Source organism: Lolium rigidum, chromosome 7 (genome assembly GCF_022539505.1).
Source record: "Lolium rigidum isolate FL_2022 chromosome 7, APGP_CSIRO_Lrig_0.1, whole genome shotgun sequence".
Classification (NCBI taxonomy): Eukaryota; Viridiplantae; Streptophyta; class Magnoliopsida; order Poales; family Poaceae; genus Lolium; species Lolium rigidum.
Window position 1 is genome coordinate 12,911,795 of NC_061514.1, and position 25,310 is coordinate 12,937,104.

The 25,310-nt window shown below is 46.4% G+C and overlaps 3 protein-coding genes and 1 pseudogene across 8 annotated transcripts; 2 read left to right on the forward strand and 2 right to left on the reverse strand.

Annotated features, from left to right (window-relative positions):
- Nucleotides 1–986: 986 nt before the first annotated feature.
- LOC124672759 lies at nucleotides 987–12,904 on the reverse strand (annotated as a pseudogene).
- On the forward strand, nucleotides 2,579–6,821 carry LOC124672760. Of its 6 annotated transcripts, none has more exons than XM_047208933.1 (8): nucleotides 2,579–2,638; nucleotides 2,723–2,780; nucleotides 2,875–3,437; nucleotides 3,718–4,228; nucleotides 5,073–5,105; nucleotides 5,531–5,579; nucleotides 6,197–6,324; nucleotides 6,412–6,821. In XM_047208933.1, the coding sequence occupies exons 4-8, from the start codon at nucleotides 4,164–4,166 to the stop codon at nucleotides 6,455–6,457; spliced, it is 321 nt and encodes a 106-aa protein (XP_047064889.1). In that variant the 5' UTR covers nucleotides 2,579–2,638; nucleotides 2,723–2,780; nucleotides 2,875–3,437; nucleotides 3,718–4,163; the 3' UTR covers nucleotides 6,458–6,821. The 6 variants fall into 6 exon arrangements, with proteins under 6 accessions (XP_047064889.1, XP_047064890.1, XP_047064893.1 ...); XM_047208934.1 differs by having other exon boundaries at nucleotides 3,288–3,437; XM_047208937.1 differs by having other exon boundaries at nucleotides 2,580–2,638; nucleotides 2,723–2,771.
- A 2,190-nt stretch (nucleotides 12,905–15,094) lies between the features above and the next one.
- Nucleotides 15,095–17,784, forward strand: LOC124671629 (phosphatidylinositol 4-kinase gamma 6-like). Its single transcript, XM_047207979.1, has 2 exons — nucleotides 15,095–15,249; nucleotides 15,457–17,784. The coding sequence occupies exon 2, from the start codon at nucleotides 15,558–15,560 to the stop codon at nucleotides 17,436–17,438; it is 1,881 nt and encodes a 626-aa protein (XP_047063935.1). The 5' UTR covers nucleotides 15,095–15,249; nucleotides 15,457–15,557; the 3' UTR covers nucleotides 17,439–17,784.
- A 3,163-nt stretch (nucleotides 17,785–20,947) lies between these two features.
- On the reverse strand, nucleotides 20,948–22,589 carry LOC124670914 (F-box/kelch-repeat protein At5g15710-like). Its single transcript, XM_047207374.1, has one exon. It carries the CDS (start codon nucleotides 22,587–22,589, stop codon nucleotides 21,375–21,377), a length of 1,215 nt encoding a protein of 404 aa, XP_047063330.1. The 3' UTR covers nucleotides 20,948–21,374.
- Between the last annotated feature and the right edge of the window lie 2,721 nt (nucleotides 22,590–25,310).

Below are 25,310 nucleotides of genomic sequence, written 5' to 3' on the forward strand. Positions count from 1 at the left end.
GCATGGTTCACTAGGCTGCTAGGACGAGGAGGAGGAGGAGGAGGAGCTCTTGGTGGATGGATGGATGTTCGCCTTTGGTGGAGCTCGTTGGCCCCATGGTCAGCTGTGTGGGTGGACGCCGAGCCCGAGCCGGAGGAGTAGCTGGAGTACCCCTGACCGGACGGGGAGGAAAGAGACGATCTTCGGTTCAACCCGGCGTTGGAATTGCGTGGCGGGTGGGGAGCTGTACTGCTCTCCCCAGTCATGGAAGAAAGCTGTTGCACCATTCTTCTTGTGGTTGGATGGACACCATTGGCCGAGCTCGTCGACGCTGTTGTCGGCTGCGCTGGTGGACGCCGTGCCCAAGCACCAGCCGAAGATATTGTACGGGTAGGAACGAGAGATGGTGAAGTAGCTGGATTCGCCCTGACCGAACTGAGAGCCTGCGAGGCCAGAGCTGGTCTGCTGCGCAATTGGGACCTCGCATTGGCAATGCTCTGAGCGAAGGCGGCATCTCTATCCTCTTTCGCCGAACCAAGCTGCTTCGCCATGCTGCTACTTTGTGGATGGAAGCTCGTTGAGGTGACAAGAGCAGGGCCAGGTCACCGGAATATATAGTGATTGGGTCGTCGCGGGAGCCGCGTGTGAACAATCGACAAGTTGAGAACCCGGTTGCGGCCTAAGTCTCCAGCCGCGACCGGAACCGTGTGATGAAAACGGCCAAACCAGCAGCTGTTAGAGGCATCGAAATTTCAACCAGCTGATCCAGTGAACACATTGGTCAAGTGCTTCCATGAATACATCGGGTCAACGCTTTGGTGTAGTGAGTGCACAAGCCTGCGGAGATCACCCGCTGTCGGTAGGTCTTCGTCCTTTCTCCATCGCGTGGACAACAATGGCAGCGGCTGCCGGCTGATTCGAAATGCGCTAGAGAAACTGGGAGTTTGGGGAGGTGAGAAGACCAGCAAACGAGAGGTTCAACCGTTCAAGATAACATATAGAGCTCGTTGGTTCCTTATCATCCTTCCATGGTAATCTTTCCGTTCACGGGGAATCCTAAGCTGCTTGTCTTTCGTATGGAATGAGTGTACAGGTCATGGATTATTTACTACTCTCCGACACCGAACAGCATCATATCATCAATCTCGAAACCAGTTGGAGTTAAGACTAGCTATGTATATTATGCACCTATCTTAAACATACACTATGTAGAAGTGAAAATGTGCAGAGTGGCGAAGACTAGCACTTTGCTGTTCACATCTTGCATGCTTTATCATCTTTACATTCACCCTAACAAAAGAAAAAAACAGTCAACAAACTCAAGTTAGTGGGATGATCAAAGAGTGGATTGGTATGGACTATTTTAACACCAACGATTGGTCGGTGGAGATCTCCATTGACACTTGGTGTGCCAGTATGTCAAGAAAAAAACACCCCCAACCGCAAGGCCATGGCAACCCTCACAATGCTCACTAGTTGGACAATTTGGAACAAAAGAAACGCGAGTCTTCCATAATAAATCCACCCCAACGACGGTTCTACTAAAGACAATCAAACATGAAGCAAAGATTTGGTTCGAGTGTTGTAATATTGAGAGAGTAGTTACCATGCGCTCTTTTTTGGTTTTTGTATTTGTCTGAACTATTATCCTTAATTAATTAATGGAGGAAAAAGACGTTTGCCTCCCTTTCAAAAAAAAAGTCTTGCCCACTACTGGAAGTTGCAGAAGAGATAAAGCCGACTAACTGCTTGTCTCCGAGCTGCAAAAATCTCCTCCAATGGAGGTCGACCTGTCATAGGGAGAGAATGGGCAGATCATTCAAACCACACAGTATACTTCATTTGCAGGTGCATCTCACGGTATGATTGCTGCACCCCCATGGAGCTCTCACAGCGCTTTGAATTTTCGGCCGTCCGATCGAGCTGACGTGGCGCGATCTCGACCGTCGTTCCGTCCAGGGCGCTGAGGCCCTCCCACAGACCCACTTTTTATCCATGGGTCACAGAAAATGCTCGCTCGGCCCGATCTCCACCAATCGCCACGCCCCCAATCGCTCCCCAATCCCCTCCTCAGCCCGTCTCCTCTCCAATCCTCTCCCCTCGCGCCCGCATCCCCGCCGCCGCACGCCTCTCTCCCTCTCCTTCTCTCCCCGCAGTCGCGGCCGGGGCCAGAGCAGCTCGACGACGGTGGCTGCGCCCCTCGCCAGCAGCGAGGCGCCCTCTCTCTCGGCGGCTGCCTAGTGAAAGCAGCAGGTCGCCGCCTCCTCGTCACAGCAGGTGCACCAAACCCCTCGTAGTGCTCCTCCCCCAGTCCTCTTCATCCTCACGTTGCAGCCACCGTCCTTGTCGTCCGCCCCCTCCCCTCCCGGCGGCACTTCTTGATGTGCTTCGCTTCCAATCTCCTTCTCGAGCAGGGCAACCACAAGGTGGGGGCGGCGGTTCCCGGCATTAGCCGCAACTCTCGTCGTCGAGCACGGATGCGAGTAGTAGCAACAACTACGCGGATGCGGTCAATGGCGAGGCGGTGGAGAAGGAGGTCGGATCTCCCTTCCGCTCCAGCCACTCTCCTCTCTCTCCCGTAAACGACACCCACGACATGAAACCCTAGCGGTGGTAACGAGCACCTTGCGGACGGGGGAGGAAGAAACAAGAAGGCCATGTAAGCTGCCGTTCTCCCAGTCTCTTCTCTTTGCTTTTGTTGTTCGTTGTCCTCTCTCCTATTGATTGATCTTCTCTCCTGCAGGGAAACAATGGACACAGTAATGTCATGTCTAGATTCCTTTCTATTATCGGTAATTGAGGTGATCTGCTTATATTGGATGGCAAATATTTCTGAAAGAATTTATTTCCATCGTATTTGTCATCTCCTAATTGCCATTACTTTAATCAACAAAGGGACAAGAACTGCAAAAAAGAATGTTTAGGAAATGATATTATCTTCGGTCTAAGAATATTTCAATCTACAAATCTCAACAATCTGCCCAAGCTCATGCAGCTCTAAATTGTAACGAATGGCCTGATAATTATATTATCTCTCTTGATTTGGAGGCGTTATTTATACATGGATATTTTTTCCCTGTACTAAACAAATGGTACTTTCTGATTTGGAAATGTAGAATTAGTTGGTATTTTGATGAGAGGTGTATGAATGTGATATTGTTTTGAGCAATGTATGGATGTGATATCGACATATATTGTAGAACAGTCGTGACAAAGGTTCTCCAGTTCACTCTTGTGCTTTGTGAAAATTTATCTTCTTGGCAAGCTATAATTGACTGATTACCGTGATTTCTTTTCATTACACTCAGGTGAAATCTGCCACAGTACTGTTTGTCTTGATTGATACCGGCGGTGCGAGTGCTTCAGGTTTTATGTAGTGAGCAGCTAGGAATTGTAATTTTGGTTCTAGGGAGTCAAGTTTACTCTGATGATAGATACAAGGGCTAGGGTAGCTCAAGGTAAATCATCTCACAAGTTTTGGTACTTGAGTACTTCTACATGTGTTCCAACTACATGATACTAATACATGAGATTTAAGATTTTCCAGTATTAGTTAATGTGAAAGGTATATTTTGTAATTGTGCATATCTTACAATCATAAACCCAATGACCCCATTTCTCTTCTATTATAATAAAGACATCAACCTGTTTTAGTTTTCATGATTTTATTTTTCATGCAGTTCCCTTGCTATTATATGTACTTGCTCCTTCTGATCTCAACGCTATTTTTTAATTCAGGTTGATGTTCTCTTTCAAATCTTTGGCGTTTGGCATCAAAATATTTATTTAGTTTGATAGCTGATCCGCTGGAAGAGATATGATGCAGTACTCTGTGTGACGTTCTGCAGCGTTGAGGGTTTATTTGTAGCCTGAGTGTGACTCGGTTACAGAAAATGTATTCTTCAGAAAAGTGGCAGGTGCACAGTCATTTATTGCTTTTCATCAAACCTTATGGAATATATTGTCCCATATTTATATTCAGGTTTTGGCATATCATATTTGAGGAGTTACCTAGATAGTGGCTTAAAACTAGAAGCAACCGAGTCAAACAGATACAGGTTATAATGCAAATTGTCTCCTCTCTGGTGAGTTGGATTTTAGGTTTCTAACATTTCCACTATTCTTGCTAATTCGGCTTGAGTTATGCTTGCACTGATTTCTCCCTGTTTGATTTCGACGAAGCCATGACAAATCAGGCTGGCCATGTACACACTGACACCATTCTTCCCAGGGGCAGTGCCCAAACCAAGTACGTGTTTTCTCTGTCTGGATAGAAATTTGTAGATGCTCGTGCCTTTGTTAGATTTATGTGCCTTCACGTTTCAGCCTAGTGAGATCTGATTTGCTTGGTAATAATGGAGAGTTGGTCTCTATTTTTCTTAGGAAATGGAATTTTCTCTGTATGTTCGGACTGAGGGGTGTTAGTCTGTGGTTTATATTGAATGCAAAGCACTTAACTTTCAGTCTCTTTGAAATTTCTTAGAGGCCTGATAACACTGTCTGTCACCAGTTGGTATGTGGTAAATTCTGCTGGATTGATTTCATGTTGATACAGTGAGATTGAAATGTAGTATGTACTATATTGTGGCTTCTCCGATGTTTCTACAACTTTACTGGTCATGCCATATCACGTATTTTCCATATTTCGGAAGGCAACTGGGATGCTCAGCAGTAGCCGTGGTTTTTTGTTATCTCATCTACCTGCAACTTGACTATTTTCTCGTGTTTCTTGGTACAACAACTCTTCATATGGTTGTGCATCTCCTCCCCTTAATCTTCTGAATGTTTCTTGGTAAAACAACTCACGTGAGCTTATGCTCTTTTTAGTTAGTCTCTGGGTGTGCTCATTGCCTAGATTCAGTTGTGTACCGCCTCCATTTCATTCTTCTTTGATGAGTGCCCTGGCTTTGTTTAAAAAATATGCCTGCAATTTGTATCATTCTCCGCTATGTATTGGTGCCTCCATGCTACAGTTCTACCTCTACGAATTGATTTTGCATTGAGATGATAATAGATTTGGCTACAAGATAACGAGATCTGTAGACGAATGGTGGCTTGTAACTTACCTTTTTTTCTATGCTTTTGACTTCTAGGAACAGGTTCAGGAGAGCGGCCACTGCAATAAGGTAATTTCCCCCTCGCGTGTTCTAGCATACATGTGTATATTGAAATTGTTTGTCGGTGCCCTCACCTCTTTCTTCACTTACCGCTTACTTATAATAGATTTTTCATGCATGGTTAATATAGTGGTTGCAAAATTGTTTGTCGGTGCGAAAGTCGGGGAACGTGCGCTAATTGTATAATTTTTTGTTGCTTCCAGTAACTAAGAGTACGAGATTCAGAAGTTATGGAGATTTTTATCTTAATTGCTCCCGGTAAAACCTAAGAAATATATTATCATATTGGCAGTTAAGTTTTATCCCCATTATACAAAATAAACATTGGCATGAGCTCCACGGAACCGTGCGCCAAGGCGCACCCCTAAATCGGCAGTTAGATTTCATCTGTTTTATTTTGTTTTCCCTCTCCTCACATATCTTAATTCGTTCAGGTTGGTCTATGTTCTACAGGAGGAGGAAGATCAGATTCTTGACATTCAGGTTGGGGATGTCCTCTTTTCCCAAAAATACATGTGTTCGTGTTTATACCTGGCAACTCAAACATTTTCTCATCTTATTATTGATTTACTAAGTGAATGTTAATGGAGCATGTTTTTATTGCCTCACCACCTTAGTTTCACGCTCTTCCAAATTTCCCGTCGTGCTAATTCATATAAGAAATTAAAAGTAACTTCACGGTAGCTACACATCGACCCCACAAGAATGAGGATATGGAAATCAAAAGGCAAGATGATTATGCAATGTTTTTATTCTGATGCCAAATCATCTTCCTTACATGTTCATAGCGTCTCCTAAGAAGAAGATTTTTGTGCCGCTTTAGTTGCAACCATCTTATCAGTGGAACTGCAGGGATATTTTGGAAGTAAGTTGGAGTGAACTAGATCTATCATTTGTAGTTGAATGCAAACTGCATAGACATGTACAATGGGTAATAAAGTTTTTAAGTAGTCTGTTAATTTTTAGTGTATTCTCTGGTTATACTTAGTGTAGATGTGCTATCTTTTTTAAGTAGAGTCACATGAGGTGATTTGGACGAGTGAGACAACCATGATAGGGAAGGTGGTTTCGATGCACAACGCCCATTTGCTAAAATGCAGGTACTTGGATTGTTTCTTCGGAAGTTCCTGTGCAGTTTATTTATCGTGATGATTGCATGGATTTTGGAGAGTTGGCATATGCAAGGGGGAGCTGTGAGGTATTGGTTTGGAGAGTGGGTATATGCAAGGTATCCTCCGAATTAGGTTGTTGATTTAGTGGCTGCCCCTTTCGCTTTGTTTCTTACACTTTTTTCTTCTTTGTTCTTTTTCTTCAGGTTTACATGGCAATCCTTCCATTCTGGCCTTCTCATTGTCAGTTGATATGTATGGTTTGTCCGATGCTTGCGTTTTATGGATGATGTCAATTCCCTGCCACGTCTGCAGGATCCGTGGTCTTGGACTCCTCTCATCAGCTTATTCATTAGATCATCATTTGGTGGGACTGTCTTCCTCTGGTAGTCTGGTGGCCATGATTCTGGGTTCCCTGCGGGTACTCATTCTACATTTGGTGCTTTTGATTTATTTGTCTTCTAATATTCTCAAAGATATCTGCTGAGGGTTTGAGCGGTTGTTTGTTTTGTCCGTATAAATACTATGGAATTCTTTCAAGTGTAATGTTTCGATTTAAACATGTCAATTTCACTTAATGGAAGTACCACCTTCTAAGTTTATTTCTTGATATATATGATGATGCTGTATAAGATGAAACATTTACTGTCTAGATACTGGTGTTGTAAGTCTGCATCCCTTGATTTGGGATTATACCATCAGCATGCAAAGTAGGAGATCATTATTTTAAATTCTTTTCAGAACCAGTATCATGTTTGAACTGGTCGCTAAAGATCCTCAATGCTTAGTGTACCGTGTGTTGCCATATATATTGATCAATGTATCCAAGACTATCCTCTCTACTTCTTGATTTTATATTACGTAGAAAATTCGCATAGAAGTGATTTATGTGTCTGTAAAATTTGTTCTCCCTGCAATTCGCTAACTTCTTTTATCTACCTGCCAACTAAAATGAAACTTCGGTACTAATAGTAACTAGGAAGAGAATTTATGTGATGTCCACAATTTATATTTCTAAACTCCGGCATGAACTACTTCACATCAATCTCACATGGAAGAGGAGAGGAACATACCAGTTTCTACCAGCTAGCATTTGGTGGAGTTGTTCTGTCCATTACCGCACTGCAATTTCCGCCTCTCACCTCTAGCATACACACCCTCCTCCACATTTTGTGCCGTTGAAGCAGAAATAGCAGTGGTAACCGAGGAATAGCAGTGTCGACACAAGAAAAACAAGTGTATTGTCCTCCAATTCCCCTCTCTCCGCTACAGTTTGACCTTGCGCTCACTCTGATTTCTCCTTCCTTTGCAGCTCCCATCCGAAGCCCACTTTGCTAACGAGATGGAGCCGCAGGTCCCCCCAGCGCCTCAGCGCCCTCTTTGACAACGAGCAGAGATGCATCTCCTTTCCGACCTCCACCAGTCCGCCCTGACGACGACACATAGCAGTAGGTCCCCTCCGGCCTCCACTCCGATAACCAGCTGGAGCCACTCCGCTTGGACAACCGGCAATACTTGCCCCAACCACCAGGAACAAGGCCATCCCCGAAGTAGTCCTCGCCCTCCCAGTACCAAGAAAGGAGATCATCCTCATCCTCTTCTTCGACAGAACAATAAAGACAAGCAAATAGTGCTATGTCTACCCAAAAGGCGTTAGTGTACCATTAGCTATTGCCCGTGTAACATCGTCGTTTGGCTCTGCCCAGCTGGGCTTACCTACTCAGAAATATGTAAAAAATATGTCATAGCACCACTAATTTTATTAGGGTCCTCACTTACATTATCCATCGCATTTTACAAATATCTTCTACTCGAATCGAGGCATCTCAGCGTCCTTTGTACCGATCATCGTACAATATACTAACTTCAAACAGGTTTTCTGCAATTGCTACCGAAACGGCAACTAAAATAGGATTTAAGATTAACGTAGCATGCTCAAGAATCTTCCCATTTGGTGTGTATTATCATAAATTCATCCTATCGATTTTGTGTTGTAAAACCTAATAAACCCATTATAATTTTCGCATCTAATTTTATCATCGTTATACAAAATGTACATCGATGCATCGGCACAAGCTCCACGGGATGGTGCGCCAAGGCGCACCCCTAAATCTAGTAGTGTTAAAGGTAAATGGAGCAATAACACCATTGGTATACAACGAACTCTTAGTGGACGAACCTGTAACTTCCATGCGGTATTTGGCCCATACACCATATACTGCATTTGCTATGGTACCTACCTGCAGGATATCAGAGTAAGATTAATGATGGGCCGAACATTAACATTAGAATCTAGTACTGTAGTATTTAATTTGATCACGCCAGAAGAATAATTTGAATTCCACTGTGCAAAGCAGTTTGATGTAGCAAATGTTCTGCTATATAGACAGTGTACAGCCGAACGGTAAATCTCTGAAATGAGCTAAGCAAGATGATCATTGGATTTGCTCCCTGCAAATGTGCACTTACAGGTTCGTATTTAGTAACAGCATAAACCCATCCAAGTCCCACTTCCTCGTAAAGCCTTCTAAATGCCTGCAATTATAACTTCTGTTACTAGCTTCAAAAACCTAAAATTACCCATTGCATAGGCAAAATGTATCATGGTTCTGCATAGGTTTGTAGGAACATCGTATTTTTCTTGGTATTATACTGTCTGTCAGCTTGGCAGTTGGTACTAGTATGGACTGGTTATTCAGTACGGTCAAATTAACTCCATAGACATTTGTTTACTATGCGACACCCTCACAAGGTTAAACAAATTACAGTAGCAATTTGACGATCTGCACGTAATAACATAATACTTCAGGGACGTTGCCGTGTGTGCATACTAATCTATCTCTCTCTCTCTCTCTCTCTCCTTAGCTTCTCCTTGGCACCATTGGATGCAGATGCATCTTATGGTAGTGAGACATTAGATTTAATCGATCCCATATCTAACTCATGCCTTTCATTACTCATTAGCTCCAAAATATGTTCATTCTAATAACAAAGAAACACCCTCGCAGCCTCGCAGTAATTTCTGCATTGTGAGAAGGAAAATACTTCAAGTACGGCAGGAGATGATGTGAATAAATGCCACATGGTCACACCTCAACATCTGTGACGATAGTTCCATCTGAATAGAATGGCATGTATCCTCCCCATGGCCTGAAAAGAAAATAAGTTAATTTATAAATAATAAAAGAAGGTATACTGCTGCATAGAGAAAAAAAAGGTATACTACTCTAAAACACATTTATGTTTAACGAATTGGCTATAAAACATAAGATTATGTTGGACTTCGGTTGCAAAAATACAAATAATTAAGCACCATCAACAAATTACGAACATAAATAGCAGGAGGCACAACAAAACTTGTATAGTAGAAAAATTGCAGCCATGAAAGATCCAAAATCATGTTCGTAAGGAAAATAAAAATAGTTCATTTTTGGGAGTAAGCGCTCGAGGGGTAACGTTTGCAGCTTTGGTGCATGCAAAAAATTGCTATAAAAGAAAGTCTACATGTGTATCAGTAGTAGTACTCCGTTTCTTTGTAGGAGTAGGCTCTAAGAAATCAAATGGATGATGTGGAATCTAAACACTGAGTTAGTAAATAAATCTAGATAAATGCCAGTTTCATTCCTTCCAAATAACCAAGTGTGAGACTACAAAATGAAAATGACAATCCGTGCTAAAAAGTTACGCACAGTTTCATAATCGAGACCCTGATTTTCCTTTGCAGAGTAATCTTTCGAGCTGATGTCAACAAAATTTATAGCTCCATAGGATTTGTTTCTTTCCCTCAGCATGTTTACCTGTCAAAACATGATAGTTAGTACGAGCAAACTTAGCTGCTGCACTACAGTCAGCCTCTATTGTTTTGTTCACTGACACTATTAGTCAAGAAAACACATTCAAATTTCAGTGATTACGATTTAAAAGGTTCCTTCTTTTATAAGATGGTGATGCTCCTCGAGTTTGTCGTATGTGTAACCCACGTGACAGGGTCCTAAAGTATTGTGGACGTTAAGTTCGTGACGGAATCAAAACCAAGTGTTTCATGGAGACAAATTTTTATGCTGATGGAAAATTCTATGGAAAGAAATTAAGCATCATGGGAGAAGTATAAGATGATGGAAGAACCGATGAACACAAATTCGTAGAAAATAAACATATCTTTTAGACAAAAAACTCAGATCAACAAAGTTCATCCACATGATCATATGGTTCATAATCGCGGAAACAATTATCTATCAACTTTTACGATAAAAGGCGCTTTATTCAACTCAATTATTATAGCCAACCATTCACGGTGGTTGATTGGTCTTCAAAAATAATCGTAACTGGAAAAGGGTTCAATACAAATTTTTTTCGAGAACCCGCAGGAGATCTGCGTGCTATTGTATTAAGCTTGAGAAGACGGACGAAAGAAAGTCCCATACAACACAAATACAACTCAGAAGGTGAGCTCTTCCAAGCACCACCAGCTCAGCCGCCACTGTTGGCGATTGAGAACGGCCAAAGGCCGAGGAGCACTATGGCACTACTCTCACAATCCCACCTCTACAATCTAACCAAGCCCGCCACTCATCCATGATCAAGCTCAAGGTCGCGGCAGCGGTAGATCGGTGCCCCTCAAAAACCCTAGCATTGCGTTCTAACCAAAGGTACCGAAGGGTTAGCATGATGATGGAGTTGGCTTTCTTGCGGTCGGCGCGGAGGAAAAGGCCAGAGGCGTTATACCACCACTCATTGAGGGTGGCGCCGTGCCCGGGCAGGATGGCGGGGAGACCCAAACGTGCGACGAGGCCAGACCAGACCTCTTGAGCGAAGCTGCACTGCAAGGAGAGGTGATCGAGGGTCTCGTCCGCGGCACCGCATAACGGGCAAAGTGTATGGGACGGCCAGCCCCTCCGGAGACGCCGATCAGCCGTCCAACATCGCCTCCGCAAAGCGAGCCATGCGTGCATCTTGAATTTGAGTGGAGCAAAGGAGTGCCAAACCAATTGGGCTCCGGTCAGGCCGACGGTGCCATGAAACAACATGCGGTATGCTGTTTTAGAAGAGAAATGGCCATCGCCTCGCCACTTCCAAGAAACCTTGTCCACACTCTCATCGCCATGCCCCTGGAGCGGCACGGCCGCCACTGCAGCCCACAAGCGCAGGTACTAGACCACCGCCGGCACCGATAGAGCTCCTGAGATATCGGTGGCCCAGGAGTTGTCGAGGAGGCCGTCCCGAACCGAACATCGGCGGCGCACAGCCGGCCTCACGAGGGGAAGGAGGTCAGGCGCTATTGCCTCTGCCGTAAGTCCTCCGATCCAGGGGTCCTCCCAAAACAAGATGGACTCCCCGTTCGGGCCGTTCCCGAGCTCAATACGCACGGAGGCGTTGAAAAGCGCGACGCAGTCCTTGCCGACGTTGACATTGAGGCCCGTCCAAGGTTTCGGAGCGCCGACCTTGTTGAACCACAGCCACCGCGTACGCAAGGCTGTGTTCATGCGACGCAGGTCGTGCAGCCCCAAGCCTCCAAGGCCCTTGGGCTGGCAAACTAATCTCCAAACCACCGGGCAACACCCCCCCTTTTGCGTCATTGGTGCCAGCCCAAAGAAAACCCCGACGGATTTTGTCCACCGCCTTGAAGAACCATGGATCATACAGACCAAAATGAGGGAAAAACATTGTCACTACATTTAGACTGTTTTTAGATGGAAAACTGAGCAGTGACCTGGGATACGAAATAAATACATGGAGTTTCTGTTTCTGCAACTAAGACAAGGCAAAATCCGCTTGCAGATTCAGGATCGCGGAAAGTTAGCATACTCTCGGATTAAATGGTTGTTCATCTACCTTTATCCTTAGAAGCTCAGGCGGAAGCCTGTTTACTTATGTTTTGTCATATGAATCATTTATCTCCCGCTATCGGAGATCCTATTTGCATACCAACCCAAGACATGCTTATCGGGCTTTATGTATTAACGATTGGAAACCGCCGAGGTATTTGTGCAAATAGATATAATAGTTGCGTAAACTATCCAAATAAAAAAGTTAATTACAATATGGAAGATAAAGAACCCCACTTTTCTAGTTCTTATGATGCACTGAGAGCTTATAGACAAACTCATCAGTTTAGACACATTCGTACTGCCTAGTATCATACAATAAGCAAGCCCATCTTTCAGTTACGTGTCACTAGCTGACCATGCTCAAGTAGTAATTGGCAGCAAACAAATTTGGGTGTCTTTATTAAGCTGCTACATAGGCTCTAGGGGCGCACCAATTATGCAACTGCTGAGTATACCAATAACAGGTCCCAGCAAGCAACAACAGATTATGCAACGAACCTCACGCATACAGAGCGGGCATTCACCATCGTAGAGCATCTTGATCCTCCAATTTTGGGACGAATTTCCCCCATCCTTCGGCTCCGCTGCAGGGGACGCCTTCACGTCCGAGTGAACCTGGCATCTCCAGGCTGAATTTCAATCCAACGTTAGCATTTGGAGTTAGTTCCGACAAACGAAATGCGAATCGACCACAACTGCTGCAGGTGCCACGAAATCGATCGGGTCGCTCACCGTATAGCGAAGCGGGGCGGGAGGCGGCGGAATCCCATCGGCCTCCCCGCGGCGGGATCCGCGCCGCAGCGACCGCCGCTGCGGCGAGCGGGCGCGCGCGGGGCAGCGCCGCTCCCAGCCGGGCCAGCGAGCTCGCCATCGATCGATCGATGCCTTTCCTTCTCCCTTCCGACGTTACCTTTGCGTGCGGTGCGGTGTGGTGGTGCGTCCGGTTCAAATGGGGCTGGTTTACTGGTCGGCTTTTGCTCCACGAGGGCAGTTTCTCTCCCTCCCTCTCCACCTCTTGTTTCCAACATTTTCAATTTTGTTCTCTGACAAAAAAAAAAACTTTTGTGAGTTCTATGTCAATCGAGAATTATGTTAGTTCTAGATCGATAATATAATTGTTAGATTTGCTTCACACTTCGTGCACATGAGAACTACATAAAACTGTCCAATTACATGAGTGTGCAATTGCACATCTTTTTCCCCAATTGCACACAAGTTATAATTTTGTTTCAATATTTTTAATTTTGGTCTCTGTTTCTTCCTATAAGAAAAATAAACCTCCAACTCGAGTCCCAACATTTTCAATTTTTTCTCTCGTTCTTCTTAAGAAAAAAATCCAACTCGAAAGCAGGTAAAAGCGCATAACGTTAGCGTGGGTGCTTTGGAATCTCCTATAGCGACACTATATCGGCAAATAGCGCACTATTTAAAACTTCGGTTTGCAACTGTGCATCCATAAAACTTAGTACTTTTTTTTTTCAAAATGTGCAACCACCTTTACAATAAAGTTTTTTTGATAATTAAAAATAACATTTTGAAAGAAGAGAATGGATCTTATACAGAGACGAATAAATGTCGGTGTGTTCTATCAGAGATTCAAGTAATGATGGTTTCCAAATGATCTACACAACAAGGGACCAATTCACAGTGTGATATTTGATTCTATGTATAAAGATCATAGTAGGATAGGTCAAAATACATACGAGTATATGATTTAGAGCCGCTCGAACTAGTCTATGAGCCGGTACTTGTCTTACAACCAAAAATCTTGACTAGTTTATTCATATGTACTCGACACCTAGTGCGTAAGTTGTTCCCCTTGAGACTTGGCTCGACTCATCAACTCGCGCGTAATCCTCCAAGTGAAGTGTCATTTACAGTGAAGGCCGCATCCCACTACTCGCGAACAATGTACTCCAACAATAAATGGGTTTTGCTATATCATGTCCATTGGTGGATACAAGCGCTGGTTTGGGGGTGCGCGGGATACCGGTTGGAAACAAAATCCTTTGTAAAACGTCTACTTTTCACCTTGTATGCTTCCCCTAAACGGACTTTTTCGGCAGCTAGGGTACCACGGTGCACCCCGTTCTTCAATTCTCTAGCTCCGCCGGTGATCTTGCATGTCGCAAGTTGAACAAAATATGAAATTGGTGGCCGTTTCATAAAAAAGAATAAACAAAATTTGGTGAGCGCGACACTAGAGATGAAAGAAACAAGTCAAAACGAGGAGCCAAAACTATGCTAGTACTGAAATACCATACATTCATCCTGACGTATAGTAGAAAGTTAAGAGGAACGTATGGATTCCCCTAAACCATTAGCGGTACCCACAAGATAGAGGCAGCAGAAAGCCATGCAACTTGTACTTTAGACACGTTGGTCCCTCTATAAAAACAAGTTGGACATGGTAGGTAGTCTAATCTTAAACAGAAAAAATATTATATAAACAAAGACAAAACGATGGACGAAGGGAACAAGCGCAAGCAGCCGCAAGACCTTTCTCCATCCGCAAGAAAACGGCCGAGACGCCGATCAAAACCGCCTCGGAAACAGCAGCGCGCGCGAATATACACCATCGTCCACGTCACCCGGCTGTGGCCAATCGCTCTTATCCACATCGCCGTCGCGCTGGTCCGGCCATCCGACGGCTGGCGATCGCTCCCTATCCGCCATCGGACGGCTCACGCGGCTCCTTCCAGACCTTTCCGCCCGCGGTAACCGCGACGCCCGGCTCACGCCGTCGTCTGGCCCGTGACGGGCGCCTACGTGGCGGGCACGGATTGCCCACGTCCGGTCTCGCGGCACGTCCGTACAGATCTTCGTTTTTCGTAGAGGCCCCTGTAATTTTCCCGTGTTCACATTCTCGTCTGTAAAAAACCTAGCTGGGTCTATCATTCAGTGTCTCATCTGGATTCTGTGGAGGGTATATGTCTAAATATTTGGTAGTTTGGAGGGTTACGTGGTAAGATGCAATTCCCGTCACGGATCAGGTAGAGAAGGCCGAGCGGAATTCGATGGGCGAGCGGGTTGGTGATGCAGCAGTAGCAGCTTGACAGGCCAAGGGAAGGGAGCGACGCGATAGGTTGGTACGACGGCATGACCACCACTCCGGATCTGCTCCGCCGCTAGCCTGCTTCCCCACCGCCCCGGCCGGCGCCCTCGCCGCCGGCCGATCCGCTCCCTATCCTCACGCGCCTCGCCACTCCCTCCATGGTAAGATTGAGCTTGGCTGAGGATCAATCCCAGTCCTGTCTTTCGCTGCATCTGGCTTCGTACTCCCGCCAATTCGTGCTTGCGCCAATTCAGTCCAGCAGATGCTGAGTTCGTGGCAAGGTTGCGTTTTGTGCGATTCTGGGGTGATTGGTGCGGAGATTGGAGTGTAAAATTGTGTTCTTTTTCTGTTTGTTTGTTGGCGCGCAGGCGTGATCCGATGATAGCAACGAGAGCGCGCCTTCCCCACACCCTGACGGCGTCGGCGGGCAGCGGGCGCACCAAGCGGAGGAAGAAACTAGGCCGCCGCCATGTCCCCCAACCTGGAGAGCTCGCTCAAGACCCAGGTGCCGGCGCTGCTCCTCCGGCGCCTCTTCGGCGCCGGGGCGCGGCGGGATGACGCGAAGCAACACCAGATGTCGCCCCCGCGGCCGTCGCCCCCGCCGGCGCCGGCGGGGAGGCGGCGGGTGTTCGTGCAGACGGAGACCGGGTGCGTGCTGGGGATGGACCTGGACCGCGGCGACAACGCGCACACGGTCAAGCGCCGGCTGCAGCTGGCGCTCAACGTGCCCACGGGCGGGACCTCGCTCACCTTCGGCGACCGCGTCCTGGAGAACGACCTCTCCTCCATCCGCCGCGACTCGCCGCTGCTGCTCACGCGCGACAGCATCCACCGCAGCTGCTCCACGCCCTGCCTCTGCCCCGTCTCCGCGGACTTCGAGCAGCAGGACTCCAGCGGGCTGGTCGAGATCCTCGGGTCCTGCAGCACCAGCGTGAGGCGGCTCGTCGACGACGTGGCCACCGGCATACGGGGCGGGCTGGACCCGGTGCCCATTGACAGCGGCCTCGGCGGCTCCTACTACTTCAGGGACGTTGGCGGCGACAGGGTTGCCATTGTGAAGCCAACGGATGAGGAGCCGTTCGCGCCGAACAACCCCAAGGGGTTCACCGGGAGGGCGCTCGGCCAGCCGGGGCTGAAGAAGTCTGTGCGGGTAGGGGAGACAGGGTTCAGGGAGGTCGCCGCGTACCTGCTGGACCATGAAAATTTCGCGAATGTCCCCGCGACGGCGCTGGTGAAGATAACGCACTCGGTCTTCAACATCAACCGCCCGATGAACAACGGCGGCGCTCCGGCTCATGACCAGAAGCATCAAACTACCAGTAAGATCGCTTCGTTCCAGCAGTTCATCGCGCATGACTTCGATGCCAGTGACCACGGCACTTCGAGCTTCCCGGTGGCTGCTGTGCACAGGATCGGTATATTAGACATCAGGATTTTCAACACGGACAGGCACGGTGGCAATGTGCTGGTGAGGAAACTTGATGGTGGCACCGGCCGGTTTGGTTGCCAGACAGAGCTGTTCCCTATTGATCATGGCCTGTGTCTGCCCGAGAACTTGGAGGACCCTTATTTCGAGTGGATACACTGGGCGCAGGCGTCGATCCCATTCTCCGAGGAAGAGCTTGAGTACATCAGGAATCTTGATCCGGTGAGGGATGCTACAATGCTGCGGAGAGAACTGCCCATGATACGTGAGGCTTGCCTCCGGGTCCTGATCCTGTGCACCATCTTCCTCAAAGAGGCTGCAACTTTTGGGCTTTGCTTGGCGGAGATCGGCGAGATGATGACCAGGGAGTTCAGAGGGATGGAGGAGGAGCCCAGCAAATTGGAGCTTGTCTGCATGGAAGCTAGAAAGAAGGTGGATGAATGGGAACCATTCTCTCCTGATGTTGAACAAGGGGAGGACATGGGTTTCCAGTTCTCCATGGATGCGTTAGGAGGCTACAGTGATGTGATTCGATCGCCAAGATTCCATTGCTCAGGCATCAAGGGTTCTAGCTTCAGGAATCCTCTGACAAAGCTTGTGGAGAGCATGGACGAGGACAATGATGACGATGAAGATCGTAAGGAGTTTTCCATGCATTCATCTCCTCATCGGATCCCATCTGCTGAGTTAAATCCTCCTAGTGTGTACAGAACTACTAGTTTGAATGGCAGTGCCGTGAACAGGAGCGCCGATGAACAGCTCCCATCAAGTATGTGCTTTGTCAGGTTGTCGGACATGAGTGCAGAGGAGTGGCACATCTTCGTTGAGAAGTTTCAGGAGCTGCTGAATGAAGCGCTGGACGAATGCAAGGCGGCTGGAGCGCAGCGGATGAAGCAACGATTGGGCACTTCCTGCAAATTTTGACTAGTACAATAGAGCAGGAGAGAAGATATGATCATATGTACAACTTCGGCCGAACCTTGTGGTGTAACTGTCGAAAGTTTGTTCATCAGGTAGACGAAGGCTGGTGATGGATGTGGTGGAGAACTGCTACGCATGTTTATTACTTATTACGTTAAGACAAGTACTGCATAATAAATGCTTACCAGCTTGTAGTATATTGCTTTAGTAGATGCTAAACACTAAGAATGCTATTCGTTGGCTGTTGCTGAACATTCTTTGTGTTGTGTGTGAGCAGTGTAAATATGCACCTCTGATGTAAATGCTTACCTGGTGTTGAACATCTTTAATGAACACTTGTCTTGCGGTCGCTCATTTCTTGACATTCCAGACCTGAGAAGATTATAATGTTGTCTGGAGTAGATGGGTCAATTGTCAACTCAAAAGATCAGTGGAAGAATGTAAAAGACTAAGAATGAGCTATTTTCTAACAGCGGTTTCCTTGAATAATTGCACAGACAGGGAACAAACTATCTTACTCAGAGTTTCATTATGCCTTCTGTTAGCAATAATAAAGGCTGACAGCAGCATCCTAGCTAATTTAAGCTGTAAGGCTGGTCTGTACAGTGTACTGTACTAAAAATTGTGAAGAAGCCATCCATATACCTTGGGTTGCTCCTGCTCTACCAAGCAAAACAAGAAGGATTTAACAAGAAAAATAGTAGTAAGATTTCTTCTGCTGTAACAACATAAATAGTTAGGTGCAGTGGTGAAGTTTTTTAGAATAACAGGGATGGAATCCCTGGTTCCATTGATAGATCAACGAAACCTGATGAAGCAGGTCTGGTGGCATAAACCCTCGCGTCCAAGGCGCAAACGAGTTCTGAAGCAAAAGCACACAGCTAAGATCGGAACTACAGCAGCACCACACCCTCATAACCATGCAAACTCTTAAAGTTACACAAAAGTAGAGAGGCAGGCATCAGGCGAGGAGAATGCAAGGACCAGGGTCGATGTTGGGGTAGCCCAGGTTCCACGCTGCGCCACCTTCTTGGCATCTGGACAGCGATCAGCAGCATCCTGTCCCAGCATCCCAGGCAGATCAGCATGAAGGTTAAGCTTGACGACAGCGTCATCTCACATCCATAAGCAGCAGCTCCCTCAGCAAGAGAGATCTAGGTGGAGAACTGGTCGATAGCCTCCAGCATCTGGTCCTAGAAGATCAGTTTCCATCTCTTCAAAGTTACCAGGACCAGTCTCCACACCTGCAAGATATTAATCCATGGATGGCCGTTGAAAACCATGCCATTTCTAATTTTCCACAAGCTCAACACAACAGAATTCAGAACAGCATGCTTTTTATTAGCAATCCAAAATTAGCTGTCTCTAATGTTTACATTAAAGAAATCAGCAACTACTAGCCAGATTTGTTTTGCTACGATGCACTGAAAAAATAGACGATGAATAGATTCATTTTCAGTGCAGAACATGCAATCTTCTGGTTTATTCAAGTTTTTTTTCCAAATTATCCCTAGTCATAAGCTTGTTATGTGCAAGGAGCCAAAGGAAAATGTGTAATCTGGGAGACACATGCAACTGCCAAAATAGGGGTAACTCCTCCATAATTAGTGATAGAGTAGAAAGATAAAGTGGAGTTTTCTCCCGTTCTCGAACTGCCAAATGGGAACATCTGTGTCAGAAGTGTAGGTAATGCTTGAAGAAATTTCCTCAAGCTCATACCATTTCTGCATCAGAGAAAGAAAAATTCCTCCTAAAAGCGAGTTTTAATTGGGAATCATCCCAGACCTGCTTGATAGTTTTACTTTGTTCAAAAAACTGAATAGCAAGAGGCTTGATAGTGCAGTGGTGAAGTCAAACCGTATGATCTATAAATAGAAGATTAAGAACAGAGATAACCTGCAGCAGTTAGGCATGGGTGGTGATTATATCATGGTACATTTATAGTTGTTCATACTGTCTGCACCGAGATTAATTTGAGCACTTAACATAACCAGCTATACAGATACTGATTAACAACATATTGTTACCCTAACAAGAATGTTTAGCTAGTAAACTAAGTAAAAGATGACCTGGTGTATGAATGGTTGTTGAGTGTTGACCATACTACTCATTTTTTATTAGTCGCAATCAAAGCAAATAAGAGGGAACAAAAGTAGATCTTGCAATAAATTGAATTGCTCCAGTCGTGCAATCATTATGGTGGAACTGTTGAAGATATATAGTATTATTATCAAGCAACCCTCAATCAAGCATAGTGTCCATACCAACTCCATTTGCCAACACACAACTTGACGGCTGTCAAAATTCCCTGCAGGAGTTGTTGAGAAGAGTGTGCTATACCAAAATAGTGAATGATAACACAAACCAAGTATGGAATATATTCCAGTACATATGCAAGATGACTAAATAATAATGTGATATGGAGAATGGCACCAGCTTGACAATCTTATCTGAGAGCTCGCTGCCAGACTCCAAGAAATTACATAACGCTGCCTATCTTTCCATATGCAATTATTCACTACTTTGTCTTCATTTCGGTACCACAAAACAGCAAGCCAGTAACCAAATGTATTTTAGTACTACCTCCGTTCCAAAATAAGTGTTGTAACTTTGTCTAGATACAGGTTGCAACACTTATTTTGGATGGAACTGCCTGCATTATTCAAAAGCCTTCAATACAAGATCTTCCTAAGTGGAATACATATCGTCCAATACAGAAACAATAACACAAAAGATTGACAAAGGTCATGTCAGAAGAAATTTGTCTCCTAGAGGCTAGAGTGCATTATCCACATTTGTTTTTGGCCATGTCACTCTCACAACAAGAAACAGCTCATAAGAGCGTAATATATTAGTAGGTATTAAGTGATCAAGTAGAACAGTTACAGTGGCTATGGATTACACGGGCAGGCATTCTGCATGGATATGATTATTATTTTTCTATCAAGAAATTATAATGCATTATAGTTGTATTGTAGTTTTGCATGAGCAAACTGCAGAATCAACTTCAGTTAACACTTCAACACAACGAAAATTGGAAACTGTGCTTTGGGCTTTGGAGTGATGATCCTAGTGAACCTAAAGTCTGTAACCTGTATACTTCAGCGGAATATTCACTTTCAAGGGTTGATCTGTGGGTGGACGAAACGTATGAACATCTCATAGGGTTCAGTTGATTACTTGCTAAAAATGCATAGCTGATTAATGAGACCGTCTATAATGCCTTGATGGAACCACTGCCAAACAACTAAATCCCAAGTGAGCTCAAATAAAAATCTATTCAGGACGACTCAGTTCAGCATGCATTCATCTATAAAAACATATTGCTTCATCCTGGTTATAGGTATGCATATCGAACCTGGAAGGATAAAAGTGCCCCACCCCCATGTATAAAAAGGCCCTTAAAGCTGTTGTTTCGATATCAGAAGAATCCAAAACATATGGTTGATATTCAAATGAAACCACTCGGGCATAAGATGCAGTGCTGAATTATTTGGGGAACTAAAATCGAAGATCAGTTGAACTCATGTTTTTAAGCATAGAAATTACAAATCAAAACTATCCGGATAAAACAGCAGAAGATCCCTTTCATTTCAGAAATGGAAATGAAACCATTTACAAGTCACTGTTTGCTAAGAAAATGGAATGAGAACAGCGGACCTCCATTTGTGACAACACTTCTACTGCTGGGGCAGTGAAAGATCTCCGATGGCATGACTTGAGAAAATTGGTGGCTCAAGTCAAATACTAGAAGTGCTCTAAATTGTAAGCTCAAAGAAGGCGCATACAAATTCACCTAGCACTTGATAGTATTCGAGCTCAAATCTTCACAATGCGTCTGGATACTGAACCCAGGTATGCTCCAATAGGACATCACATAGGCATCTGGAACCTCAAGAATTTGAGCTCAAATCTTCAGAATGCAGCTTGTTGCCGCCATCAAAAGATGGATGTATCAAACCTTGGCTCATAAAAGCAGAACTGTGTATTGCACAACTGGCTTGCGCAACCGGCAATCCACGACCAAGCCTTCTTGTCGACATCGTAGAGGAGACCTTTGCCCTGGTTCCACGAGGTGAAGCAGATCAAGTTGTCCTGCCCAAAGCACTCAAACCTCTCAGCAGACAGCCTGAGGAGAGCCCTGAAGTACTTGGGCGGCATCCGGCTTATCTCGACCCAGATGGTCTTGCCATGATCCAGCTCCCAGATCCTCATGCTCTGCAGCGTGCTGTACAGCCCGATCCTCCCCACCAAGAACAGCCGTCTGCGAGCTCCAGCGACGAGGTACCCGTCCAGCAGCGAGCGCGGGAACTTGGCGGGTATGTGCTCCCAGTGGCCCGCGTCCACTTTATACATCATCAGCCCGAGCGGCGAGAGCGTCTCCAGGTAGAGCCGGGAGTCGCAGAAGGCCATCTTGGACGAGCAGAGGCTCGCCGCGGGCATCGTCTGGTGCACGGACCATTTATCCTCCCTGGAGTCGTAGACCTCGGTGGGGAGGGTCCTGTCGTCGCTGGCGGCGGCGATGAGTTTGTAGCAGCGGAGTTTGCGGTCGACGGCGAGCACGAGCTGGCGCGGGTGGTTGTGGCGCATGGCCGGGAGCGCCCGCCAGGCCTGCGTGAGCGGGTTGCAGATGATGGTGCGGAATGCGGCGCCGTCGGAGCCGGCGAGGCACACGAGGCCCCCCGAGGAGCCGACGAGGGAGAGGTCCCAGGCGGGGAGGAAGGTGAGGGGCAGCCGGTACCGCGCGCGGAGCGGCAGGCTGAGCGCGCCGCAGTGGGGCGGCGCGCCCCGGGTGAAGGCGAGCAGGCAGGGCCCGTGGGAGGGCGCCGCGGCGTGCGCCGCGAGGAAGGATGGGTCGCCGCCCCGCAGGACGGTGCCCCAGCGGCGCGAGACGGCGCGCAGGCGGGAGAGCAGGAAGGGCGGCACGCGGGCGAGGATTTCGAGGAGGAGGTCGTCCGGGAGCGCGGCCCAGACGCGCGGGTCCATGGCGTCGGCCGGCGAGGCGGCGGCGGTGGTGGCGGCGGCGGAGGGCGGCCTGTTGGGCGTCGCCAAGCAGGTCTCCTCGTCGAGCCCCCGCGGCTTGGTCCGCGGCCGCGAGGGACTCGTGGGCCGGGCGGCCGCCGCGCGCGCGCTCGCCGCCGCCGTTGAGTCCATCGGCGGGATCGGGGCGCGGGGTGCGGAGGGGAAATCTCGAATCCTTGGGAGTCGCTGCTCTCTGTATTTTTGTTCTTTTTTTTCTGTCCTCTTTTTGGACGGAGTCGGCGGGCTCCACTGGCAGCTGCGAAATGGAAATGGGGGAGCACGACGCGACGTCGGGGAGCGGATGGATTCCGTTACTTTTTGGACGTTTTCGGAACGGAGGGGCCAACGGAACAGGAGGGGTTGGCCGCCGTCACTTGGCTTGGCCGGCTGGATTTAAATTTGACACGGCCAAAAAATAAAAACAGAAATATACTACCAAGGATTCTCAAGCTCCATGGACATCTCATATTTTATTTGCTGATAATTGCCTTGTGTTCATGAAAGCTGATGTTCGAAGAGCTCGGCGTTTTCAGCCCAAACTCTTCGGACCCCCTCATGAAGGAGGTTTAGATTGGCAGTGAGGCTTTGTCTGAAAAGTATATGGGCCTTCCAACGGTTTCGAGTAGGGATGTTCTTTTATTAAGAGCATCTCCAGTCGTGTTTGGAGACGATGGATAAGAAATGGAGAAAAACGTGTTTCAGTCGCCTCCCCCAAAACTAAATAACGCCTCATTTTATATCCGGCATCCCCGGTAGAGACTATGTACAAAGTCTCTACCGGGGACGTCGGACACAAAAATCCCGTCTGGACGCATGCATGCAGCCCCTACTCCCCACATGTTATTCTCTTTTTCCACACTTTCTCTCACCTAATTTTCTCACATGGGGTGGTCCACTATATTAAAATGCATGAATCCGGACGCTGTTCGAGGGATGCGGCTGGGACGGGCCTCTTTTTTGTACATATTTTTAGTCTCTTTTTGTCTGGCGCGGTCCCAAACGTGCCCTAAATCGTTCGTGTCGGACTTTTTTTGAGGGACGCGACTGGAGATGCTCTAAGGCTCAAGGGTGGTGCGAGAAGATGATATCTTTTACAGCAAGGGAGGTGCTAATTAAGTCGGTGCTTCAATCTTTATCAACCTAATCTATGAGTTGTTTCATACTCACAAAATATTTATGCTCCAAATTGATGGCGATTTTGTCTAAGTATTGGTCGAGTGGATCACTTGACCGAAGAGGAGAAGATGTCCTGAGGAGGTCTTGGCTTCATGGACCTACAAAAATTTAATGATACCATGCTAGGCAAACAAGTATGGAGATTATTTGCGAATCCAACCAACCTGTGTGCAAGGCTATTGAAGCATAGATACTTCCCAAAAATACTGGATGTTTCAAAATGGCTAGACTTACCAGTGGTGCGCTACTACTATCTCACATAGCAGTGGTGCACCAAAAAGTGGTGCGCCACTAGTAAGCCTGTGGAAGGGTGGACCAAGTAGAAAGTTAGCAGTGGCGCACTACTAGACAGGTGGATGCGCCACTACTAACATGCCTACCAGTGGAGCACCATTTTTTGGTGCGCCACGCTATATAGCAGTGGCACACCTGTGTAGTGGTGTGTCATTGATGGCAATCCTGCGGTTCGGCCTTTTTCTAGTAGTGTGAAGTGCATCTAAAGTTTGGAAGGCGGTCATATGTGGCAGAGAGGCGCTCAAGAAAGGCCTTGTTCAACGAGTTGGGAATTGTTTGGATACCCTGATTTGGGAGGATCAATGGCTTGATGGGGTACCGGGGCGAAGACCTCTCGTGTACAAGCAGACTCAGATATGAAGTTTGTAGCTGAACTGATTGATTGGGGTACGGGGAAGTGGAATGAGGGTTTAGTGACTGAAACTCTCAATCCTCTTGACGCGGAATGTCTAGCTCGCCCATGGAATGGTGGTGCTGATTTCTAGGATTGGAATGAGGAGAAGGTATATACTTAGTAAGGTTTGCTTACCATATGTAAGTACAAGAAATTGTTGATGTTCCCGAGTCGCCAAACTCAACTCAAGTTTGGAAGAAATTATGGCAGCTTAGGGTGGTACCCAAGGGATTCTTTAAAGGGATTCCTTCTGTGCTACTACCTCCGTTTCAAGAAATAAGATGCTTTCGTTTTTCGTGCTTTTTATTTGACCAAGAATTATTTCAAATATATAAAGATTGTTTGTATAAAATTAGCATCATCAGAAAGTGTTTTTCAATACGAATCCACCGATACTAATTACATATAATATAATCAAGATTTTGTTGCTCAATTTTTATGGTCAAAGTTCGTTTTGAAATATATGTGCGCCTTATTCCTTAAAACGAAGGTAGTAGTTGCTACGGTGAACTAGCCAGGAGACATATTATGGACCATGGAATATGCAAACTTTGTGGGCATGAAAAAGAATCATTGTATCATGCTTTCTTGCAATGTGTCCATGGAAAACAGTTCTGGACTGTGACGTTTGATCATTTCGGTTTCACCATTCCACGACTACATCCTATTTATTGGATGCAAGACTTAATGATGGGCTCCTTTATAACAGTTTGATTAGATACCGATTGCTATGATTGTTCTATGTCCCATTTGAACTAGTAGGAACAAAAGTATGTGCATGGAGAGGAACAATACAAACTGTTAAGTTCCATGCAACTTATAGAGGAGCAACTCTCTCTGATCGAGCTTCCTTCACCACTCGTGGTAGGTCAAAAACGGAGTGCAAGTGGTCTAGCCCACTCACGGGCTGGCATATATATGCTTAACACTGATGGCTATGTTAACTGCAAACACATGGAGCTGGCGCTGGCTATGTCATCCCCAATGAT